The sequence below is a fragment of the Vollenhovia emeryi genome, unplaced genomic scaffold (assembly GCF_000949405.1).
Source record: "Vollenhovia emeryi isolate VEMERY1.0 unplaced genomic scaffold, V.emery_V1.0 DF939944.1, whole genome shotgun sequence".
NCBI classification, from domain to species: domain Eukaryota; kingdom Metazoa; phylum Arthropoda; class Insecta; order Hymenoptera; family Formicidae; genus Vollenhovia; species Vollenhovia emeryi.
This window is the reverse complement of record NW_011966422.1, coordinates 1-10,391: the sequence shown is the minus strand read 5'-3', so window position 1 is coordinate 10,391 and position 10,391 is coordinate 1. Positions and strand designations below refer to the sequence as shown.

At 45.3% G+C, this 10,391-nt stretch overlaps 2 protein-coding genes across 2 annotated transcripts; both read right to left on the bottom strand.

The window, feature by feature from the left end:
- Positions 1-1,208: 1,208 nt before the first annotated feature.
- Positions 1,209-3,641, bottom strand: LOC105556546. The gene has a single exon (XM_012003643.1). It carries the CDS (start codon positions 3,639-3,641, stop codon positions 1,209-1,211), a length of 2,433 nt encoding a protein of 810 aa, XP_011859033.1.
- Positions 3,642-3,671: 30 nt separating this feature from the next.
- On the bottom strand, positions 3,672-6,095 carry LOC105556545. Its single transcript, XM_012003642.1, has one exon. It carries the CDS (start codon positions 6,093-6,095, stop codon positions 3,672-3,674), a length of 2,424 nt encoding a protein of 807 aa, XP_011859032.1.
- Positions 6,096-10,391: the final 4,296 nt, after the last annotated feature.

Here is a 10,391-nt window from a genome sequence, read left to right as displayed (position 1 = left end):
TACGTAGCTCTGGTCTCCGGCCGAAGATCAACGCCGTTCAAGAGAAGAAGACTGCCCCGTGCGCGGAGTAAAGGCCTTCACACATAAAATTCCGTAAGGACGTAAAACGTATCATAACGCTACCGTGGTCGCGAAACGAAAAAACGCCTAAGAGTTGCCTTGTCAATTGTAATAACAGGGACATCACCACGTTGCATTTTAGGCACATACTTTGGGGCAATAACCTTCACAAGTTCCTTGAAAGTGTCCTTGCGCATCCTGTTAAAGATAAAGAAAAAAATTATACCACAGGCATGGGTATCACACAAAGCATAGCGTAAAGAGTACCGCATAGAATTTTTTTGTGATTCTTACCGAAACAGCCGGTGAAAATCAAAGTCTAAGTAATGCTGGATCCATTCTTCACCGCACAAATGACCTAACCTGAAATGCCGCTGCCTATCCTTTTTTTAAATAGTAAAACAATATTACACGCTGCTCCCGACTTATTAAATGCAATGGTGAATAATTCATCATCAAAGGTCTCCTCTTTAAATAATTCTATCGCCAAGGCTAAGGCTACTTTCGTCTTCTGATTCTTCTTCATGGTTGGTCGTGGTTGAATAACGAAAATACGCAGTGGTAGTGGAATATCCATTTTCATTAGTGGTTGCTGTTTGTGACGTCACAGCCCGAAACACTCCTAACCAAACGCTACCGTGGTCGCGAAACGAAAAAACGCCTCAGAATAACCACACTGGTTTGCAGAGATTCACTTTTATTGCCAGACGACTCGAATACAGGATCTTAATCTCGAGGATGTACCTTGCCGAACAGAACTGCGGAACCGCCGATCTCGCCACACTACTCTATGGTCCACTCACGCTCTGCACACGCACGCCGCCCATAGCCCTCCTGGTGAGGAGACTCGCAACCACACCTGACGACGCCATTCTCACGCGCCATACCCCAATCAAATTCCGCCGTAACATGCCGCCCGCCTTGATAAACGGGTAACACGTTTTCAACCATATCTCTCAAGTGCATAACACACAACTAAACTTATAACCAGCCGCTCCTAAAAAGGTTTACAATTCTCAGAATTCTTAAACTAACTTAGTCACTAACGCTTTGGTATAATTTTTCTTAAAATTAATCTTATCCTAACGCAGAGTATTACATGAATGGTCTCTAAGACCTCAAGAACATAAATCGCAGATCGATTGCAGTTAGTCACAAGGCACAGGTGCTAACTTTACTATGGGCCTTTTATATTGCCCCTTAGCAGTACGCAACGTTACGGCGCGCACCACTCCGTCGACGCCCGGATGCGTCTCCAACACCCTCGCCATCGTCCATTTGTACGGCATCGCCTCGTCTTCCTTTAGCATCACTAGCTGTCCCGCGCGTATTGTTTCGCGCTTTAAAGTTTTCCACTTGGATCGCTGCTGGCACGCGGACAGATATTCCCGCGACCATCGCGACCAAAACCTTTGACGGAGTTGTTCGATGTGCTGCCATCTGGACAGTTTAGACGTCGGTACCTCCTGTAGATCGTGTTCAGGTAACGCTGCCATCGAACTGCCAATAAGAAAATGCGCGGGAGTCAACGCCTCCAAATCCCGCGGATCATCAGAAAGCGGAGTGATAGGTCTCGAGTTCATGATCGCCTCGATTTGGGTTAAGACCGTAATCATCTCGCTTACAGTGAGCGACGCCTCTCCTATTGTTCGTTTTAGATGTCGCTTCATAGTCTTGACTGCCGCCTCCCAGAGACCGCCGAAGTGCGGTGCTCTAGCTGGGATGAAATGCCAGTTCACACCCTCGACGGAACAGAGATCAGGGATCCTCTTCTTAAATTGAGGATCGTTGAGAATTCGTTGGATCTCTCTTTCTGCCCCGACGAAGTTCCTGCCATTATCGGAATAAATGTCCGACGGTAATCCTCGTCTCGCCGTAAATCGCTTCAGGGATCCTAAGAACGCCTGAGTGGTCATGTCGTCCACTAGTTCGATGTGGACCGCCTTCGTTGCCATGCACACGTATACAGCCACGTAAGCCTTGTACTGCTTACTGTTTCTTCTCACACGGTCTCTCACGAATAAGGGTCCACAGTAGTCCACTCCTACCCTTGCAAATGGTCTTGACACTTGCACTCGCGCCTCCGGAAGTTGCCCCATCAGCTGCTGATATGGCATCGGGTCCGCCTTGCGACACACCACACAATTTCTCAAATGCCTCTTCACGACGCTTAGCCCGGAAATCGGCCAGAACTCACACCTTACTGCCGCCAACGTAGCCGTAGGCCCAGCATGGAAACACTTATTATGTTTCTCCATAACAATTAGTTTGTTGACGTAATGCTCGGACGGAATAATCAGTGGGTGCTTCGCGTTCTCATCCAACGACGAACCATCTAACCTTCCGCCCACCCTCACGAGCTTATCCTTGCCTATGTATGGTTTCAAACCAATTAACTTAGAGTTTCTATTGATCGCCTGGTCATCGCTTAATTTACGGATTTCGTCTTTCCAAGCCGCTGCTTGGACTAATCTAATTATTACATTTCGCGCCTCCCTTAACTCTACCGAGGAAATATATTCCGTCGCATCCGTGCTAGCGCGCTTTCTCAAACCGCTTATGAATCTCAATACGTAAACCACGACACGCAACAACTTAGAGTAGGAAGAAAACTTGTCGAATTCCACGACGGTATTACTAACTATAGCTATCGCCATCGACGCCACCTTGCGCTCTTCGGGTATACCGTCCAGATCCGCACCACGGCTTTCAGTTTCTGAAAAATCAGTCTCAGTTTTTAACCAACTCGGACCTTCCCACCATAACGTAGAGCTATTCAACTGCGCGGGAGTTGACCCTCTAGATATCATGTCGGCAGGATTATCCCGTGACTTTACGTGGTGCCACTCGTTTGGAGACGAACTATCCTGAATCTCGCTCACCCTATTCGCCACAAATGTTTGCCACCTCCTGGAAGGCGAACCTATCCAAGCTAAAACTATTTTGGAATCCGTCCAATAGTGCCTCTCTGAAATGTCAACCTTCACGGCTTCCGCGACCTTTTTCATCAATTTAACTAACAACAATGCCCCACACAATTCCAACCTTGGTAGGGATATGGCCTTTAAAGGCGCGACTCGGGACTTAGAACACACCAGTGTGGAACCAACGTTATGATTGGAGTGCCGACACACCACATACACGCAAGCTCCATATGCTCTCTCGCTCGCATCACTAAATCCATGTAAACGAACCTGACACGCGTCGAAGCCCTGCATCAGCCTCGGTATTTCTATGGAACTCAACTCGGACAACTGCGACCTGAACGTTGACCAAGAAGTTTGAATATGCATCGGAACTGAATCATCCCAACCTATTTTGTCAATCCATAGACTCTGCATCAGTATTTTCGCGGACGTCGTTATGGGGCCTACCAAACCCAGAGGGTCAAATAATCGAGCCATTTCAGACAGTATGGTTCGCTTAGTAATCCGATCCTCCCTATGACCTTTCGGGGTTGTGAAATACAATGCATCTCTTTTGGGAAGCCAACCTATACCCCAGGGATGGGCAAAATGCTGCCCGCGGGCAACGGGCGCCCGCGGGCACTCAGCCGACGGGCATGCCCCCACTCCAATCATCGCCCCACCACGTCTCAATCATATTCGGAACTATACTTCTAAAGCGCGACGTTCTTTCCCACTTGCCGAAACTGTCTCCCCACTCTTGCCGAAACTGTCTTCCCACTCTTGCCCGACACGCACAGCTATTGCCCGCGGGCAAACGGGCGCCCGCGGGCAGTGAAAGTTGCCCAGGCCTGCTATACCCAGTAACTTTGCCCCTCGGTGAGGTTCTGACTCGACAATTTCCCCAAGATCCAGCGTGTCCTTGTTTCCTAAATCTTCAACGTTGCTATTCCATTTGTGCAGCTCGAATCCACCTTGCTCTACTAGCGCTTCCAATTGGCACTTTAGGGCCACTAATTGTTCCACCGTACTTGCACCCGTCAACAGATCGTCCATATAAAGATCTTCTTTTATCGCCTTTGCTGCCAAAGGAAATCTATCCTCTTCTTCCTTCGCCAACTTCTGCAAGCATTTGACTGCGATATAAGACGCAGGTTTTGTACCGTAGGTCAACGTGACCAACTCGTACAGCCTCATGGTTTCGGTGGAATTCTCCCTCCAGTAGATCGTCTGAAGAGGCGTATGCTCTTCGTGCACCAGTATCTGCCTGTACATTTTAACAACATCTGCGGTCAAGATGTACCTATGACAGCGAAACCTGAGAATTATCGTGAACAAATCAGACTGAAGTGTCGGACCCTTGCGCAACGCGTCATTAAGGGATACTCCTTTGCTGTCTTTACTCGAGGCGTCGAATACGACTCGGGTCTTCGTGGATGTCCTATCCTTTCTCACTACAGCTTGGTGCGGTAAGAAAATCCTGAATTTAACGTTTTGTGGCTCATCTATCTGTTTCATATGGCCTAGTCTCTCATAGTCCTGCATGAACTGAACGTATTCTTTCTTCAGATCATGATCCTTATCTAGCCTCTTTTCTAATGATAAAAAACGTCGTCGAGCAATATCTTTCGACTCGCCCATTTGCTTCATAACGTCCTCCTTTACAGGCAGCTTGACTACGAATCTTCCCTTTGCGTTCCGTTTGTACGTATTCTCGAAGAATTCCTCGCAGGCCAACTCATCAATGGTAGACTCCCCTCTCACAGGAATGTCGTCAATTTTCCAAAATTGCCGTAGTGCCTCATCCAGTTCTCGGACGCTACTCAGGTTGCAGGCAGCGTATTGCTTGCGTCCTAAATTTCCCGTCGTCACCGTTCCGACTATCAACCAACCTAACACGGTTTTTTGCAATATCGGTCTGCCAGGACCTAAATTGATCTGCCCTACGCACATCAACTCCCAGAACCATTCGGTTCCTATCACTAAATCGATTTCCGAAGGAACGTTGAATCGCGGATCTGCCAACCTAATATTACATGGAATATTAAATTGTTGCTTATCTAACTTTACGTGAGGAACCCTTCTCGTTAGGTTGGATAGAATTATACATTGCACCTTAAATTCGTGAGATCCGAACCTAGACTTAACGTCTACCTCGGTCTTTTCCAACGCCCTGGACACCTGCTGATTAATACCTGTGATTTCTATATGCGCAGCCTTACGCCTAAGTTTTAGACGCTGCGCTAGAGATTCCGTTATGAAACTAGATTCCGCCCCGCTATCAAGAAGAGCTTTGATTTGGATAAAATGACCATCGCTATGCTTTACTTTAATCAAAACCGTAGACAACAACATTTGACTCGACCGGTATGATTCCGTGGAACAGGCATGTCCACACGCCGCACTGTTCCCTTGTTCTTTTTCCGCAACGACTTTAGCCTTTCCGAGGCTCGATTCGCTGCTCGATTCACCCTTGGGACTCTCTGGATGCAGTAAGGAATTATGCCGCTTGCTGCATGTTTTGCATCCGTTTAACGAATAATCCCTAGCCATATGCTTGCCCTTCAAGCAATTCAAACACCAGCCCTTTGATTTTATATATTTTACGCGCTCGTCTACCGATAGACCCTTAAAATCTTTGCAAGAGTAAACGCTATGATCTCCTTGGCAATATGAGCATTTAAATTTGGTAGCGGCTACGTTACAGCCTTTGGACCATTGCACATTATCCTGTAACGAGTTAACATTGGCCCTATTCGACTTTCCTACCTTCGAAACCGCCTCTAACGTCTGGCACCGTTTTTTTAGAAATTCTATTAACTCCTCGAACGTAGGAACTCGCGTGGACTCGATCGAGTTCTCCCACTCTTTTATTGACTTCATATCTAGTTTGCTCGTGACGATGTGAACTAACAAGTCGCCCCAATGATCGATGGGTCTGTCCAATGAGCGTAAAGCTCTCGTGTGCTTTAACACTCCGTCTAATATTTGTCGGATAACGACACTGTCTTCCCTTTTCACGATAGGTAGATCAAAGATAGCCCTGATGTGGTTCTGAACGGTAAGCCTTTTGTTATCGTACCTCTCACTAAGCCTATCCCATGCATCTTTATAATTGTCACCGGTCATTTCTAGCGACGACACGACCTCGGCGGCCTCCCCTTTTAAGGAGGATTTCAGGTAATGAAGTTTCTGAGTATCGTTAAGATCTCTATTTGAATGAATTAATGAACCGAACATATCATAGAATGAGTGCCATTCCTCATATGCCCCTGAAAATCTGGGCAATTATATCCGCGGTAGTTTAATTTGAGCGTTGAATGCTGGAACGCAGGCTCTGCCGACGTCATTATTGACCGCTCCATTGGCCTGTATCACCGTGCGGTCTAACATTCCCTCATCCGCTCTAACCGTTCTATCTTTTACGATTCTTTCCATCGCGCCCTTTAATCGAAAGTATTTGTTTTCAATTTCCTCCGATTCTTTATCCTGATCCGCCTCCGATATCGTGTCATCGTTAGCCGCGATTTCTATTTGCGTATCCGAGAATGTTTTAAACGCTTCGTCCAGCCTTTCTATGCGCAATCTTATTTCCTCGATCTCAACCTCGACGGGATCTATCCCCTCCACGTACGTCTCTAACCGCGTTAGCGAAGCCTTTGCCGCGCGCTTCTTATAGGTTAATTTCACCACGTCCGCGCTCATTGTCGGCATTTTACTTAAATCTAACGCAAACAATTCCGAATATTACAACGTATCTTTAGATGACGTCCTGGGTGGTGGCTCGGCCTCGACTCGGCGTCCCCCGTACGGTAGCTCAAGTTAGGTTAGGTTGAATCGTCTGCCGCGTCTGCCGCTTGGCTCAGCTTCCGCCGATTCCCCGTGCGCGGTGTCTGGTTCCGACGGCTGCAACAGCTCCGTCTCTCGTCCGACTAGCAGTTCTCCTGCCCTGGTGCTGATTGGCTTCGCGCTCCCTGCGCGATGGCGTTTCCCAGTGGACGATGGGCTCGCCGCTCTGCGTTACAGCGCTCCCGGCGGCCGATGGGCTCCCCGCTCGGCTTTATGGGAGCTTCCGGCGGACAATGGACTCGCCGCGTGGCTTAATGGCGACTTCCGGCGGACAATGGACTCGCCCACTCGTCGCTATGAGATCTTCTCGCGACTGGCGAACTTCCACCCGTCGCTGGTTCCGCTCGGCTCTTCGTCTGGTCTTTGCTTTCACTGCCTCAGGCAGCCTCGCGCTCGATCCGTGGTGACCGATCGCCTTGTAGAATGCGCGGACTCGTCTTGCCCGTCCACGCCTTTCCCGGATGAATCCGGCTCGAAGGACCATGTACTGTCGGTTCGTAAGGCCGACTTGAATATTATTCACTCCTCCGCTTGGCGAGGAGTGAACCACGCTTTGGTAGCAGAATAACCACACTGGTTTGCAGAGATTCACTTTTATTGCCAGACGACTCGAATACAGGATCTTAATCTCGAGGATGTACCTTGCCGAACAGAACTGCGGAACCGCCGATCTCGCCACACTACTCTATGGTCCACTCACGCTCTGCACACGCACGCCGCCCATAGCCCTCCTGGCGAGGAGACTCGCAACCACACCTTACGACGCCATTCTCACGCGCCATACCCCAATATATGAGATAAATTTGGAATATAATGCTTACTTTAGTTCTATCTCGCTGCCATCTACGCGTTTTTGTAGTGAGTTCATGGATCTGCGAACATTAACTGACGTTTATTGACATTTGTACAGTACGTGACGAAACTATTTCTACCTTTTATCATGTTCTTATTTAACGTTCCACATTTTTACAACTATCAATATTATTTACCGATTGATTTTCTCGCTGTTGTGTGATACCTCATTGTTTGAGTTAACCATAGTCGACGATACAGCAATATTACTGGACGTTGATCCATGACCTCGTTCCACATTTCCCTGAAACTGAGTTCCATATGTTGCATTATTGTTGTAAATAACTCCACCTGTATGTGTATGTGTCGGATTAGTTGTATATATAAATAATTTCCATTATAATTATGAGTTAACGTCTGTGAAGTGGGAATTGTTGTGTGTGTAGATTGTGTAGATTGGTATCCTGTTTGTGTGTATGGTGGTTGGTTTGTTGTGTATGTCGATTGGTATACTGTTTGTATTTGTGGTGGTATGTTTATGGGCATTTCAGGATAGTTTGGTATCGAATATTGTCTGTTGTGAAGAAGTAATGTTATCATTCTTATCTGTATTTTCATCCATGGTCCTTCGTAGATCGCCAATGTCCTCGTTGATCTCCGCATCCGTAGGTGGATTACAGACTCTTTTCATCGAATTTTTCGGACGAGTCTCCAAATCGTCTTCAGAAGAGGTCGTCTGGTAGCGAGATGGCTTGTTAACCACACGCTTTGGTCGGCTCATCTAAGCAAAAATCGTATGGTTCTTAACACAATAGTGTATGCAGTACATTTTACAAAACGAATGATGACCTGTTGAAGCTGTGTATAACTTGACTTATCGAGAAGATTTTCAAAAACATAAGAAGAAACCATTTCTTATGTTTTCTCACTATGTATCAGAGCAGCAACAACATATCCAGATATTTCTGAATCATGTTCTTCATTACTGTCACTGTCCTCCATCGACATGGAATTCCAAAGAGGCATCCTATAACATTTTGCGAGAACTTCGTCCAGGTAAACATAAAAAATTTCGTCACTTAGTATGGAACATTTATATATTTGAACAATTGAAGATAATATGCCAATATCATAAAAATCCTCAATCTGTGAAAATCTTTTAACTGCTAAACGATAGGAATTATTGTCCAAGACAATTTTATCAATGATGCAAATAGATCCATCATGTAAAATGCAACAATTATCACGTGTCTCTATACTTAACGTCATTCCATTAAATTGAATCTTACGATATTGATGACAATTGATATCATTACGCAATGCAATTACGTGAAAAGGTGAATCTATATTATGATCACTGTCTGTTCCATGATTGACTATCTCCATCAATCTATTGGAGAATTGTTGAAGGGGTAAACCTGGTTTCCGGCAATATTTCCTGAAAATTGACATGTTGCTTTCATAAGGAAAGGCAGAAAATGAATCTAAAGTACCGAGACGTCTCACATCATCGATAAGATGCAGAAGACCATGTACATTGTATGAATTAAAGGTCGGACCATATAAATCTGGACTTCGAAGAACAAATTTTTGCAATGCAAGTTCCGCAAAACTTAAATATCGCATTGATAATGACTTGGATATCACAACTCTTATTGTTGCATGCAGGAATAGAAAATGCTTATATAATCGTTCGTTCAGTACACCAAACATTAGAAGTGGTCCTGTATAAAGCAAAAACTGACGAAATTCTGTCGCTTTAAATTTAGAATACATGTCAATTGTTCTAGGACGTCTAGCAAACTCTGACGGACAATATTTTTTGAGAATACTTATTCTCGAACATATAACAGAGATGGATCTTCCAGACAATTTTGAAAAACGTGAATATTTTCCATGTATCCACGCAGATAAAAGTTTTTTTGTAACACCCAAACATACAAGGTGCATATATTCAAAGGGAACTTGTGAAACCATACCAAGTGGTAACATTGATAATGGACTATTACCTCTATGATGATCCTCATCTAAACATCTACTATATTCCTCGTCAGTCCTAAGAGAATGATTAATACCATTGAATACATAACGACCTTCGCAACGTGTACCCGAAACTTTACACTTGGAACAAGGATGACAAGATATATGACCACGATGATTTAAAATAAAAGCTCGAGCTGGTGCATCAGCTATAAAACATCTCAATCGTATCGGCACTTTATTGCCATGAAAATTAATATCTCCACTAGACATGTAGAAAGATATTTTTATTTTATTCCGCGAGACAGTCTATACATTTTCTTTTTGTTGTTTTCCCGCCGAGTGACTGGCATGTCGGCCGCGCGTGGCGTATCTGATGCCGCGAGAGGCGCGGAGACGACCGGCAGAGTCGTGACGAAACAACGCGAGCGACAAGGCGTATACGAGCGAGCGAGCGTTAACGACTGTACAAGTTTTAAGTTTTCCACACGTATTACCCAAATATACAACGCATATCAGTAACCGTGGGTTCTTGAGGATATCTTTCCATCCCCTATCCTGACCAACACCCAATTCTACACCCACAGACATGATTCTTTGAATATCTGCAACAAATTTTTGGAGAAAAATATTGGGATCAAATGGTTTTTGGGTACCTTTATAAATTCCTACTACTATTGGTTTTGTATGTTGCATATTTACAATTTTACATTGAATAGGCCAAATCTGAATATTACCTGATTTATCTAAACTGCACCCATCTATATTAAAATCTAACTCTAATTGATTAACAGTGGGAACGTT

Bases quoted from the DNA above. Each gene is read 5' to 3' on its own strand.
- LOC105556546 (XM_012003643.1), bottom strand. From the start codon at position 3,641: ATGATTGGAGTGGGGGCATGCCCGTCGGCTGAGTGCCCGCGGGCGCCC.
- LOC105556545 (XM_012003642.1), bottom strand. From the start codon at position 6,095: ATGACCGGTGACAATTATAAAGATGCATGGGATAGGCTTAGTGAGAGG.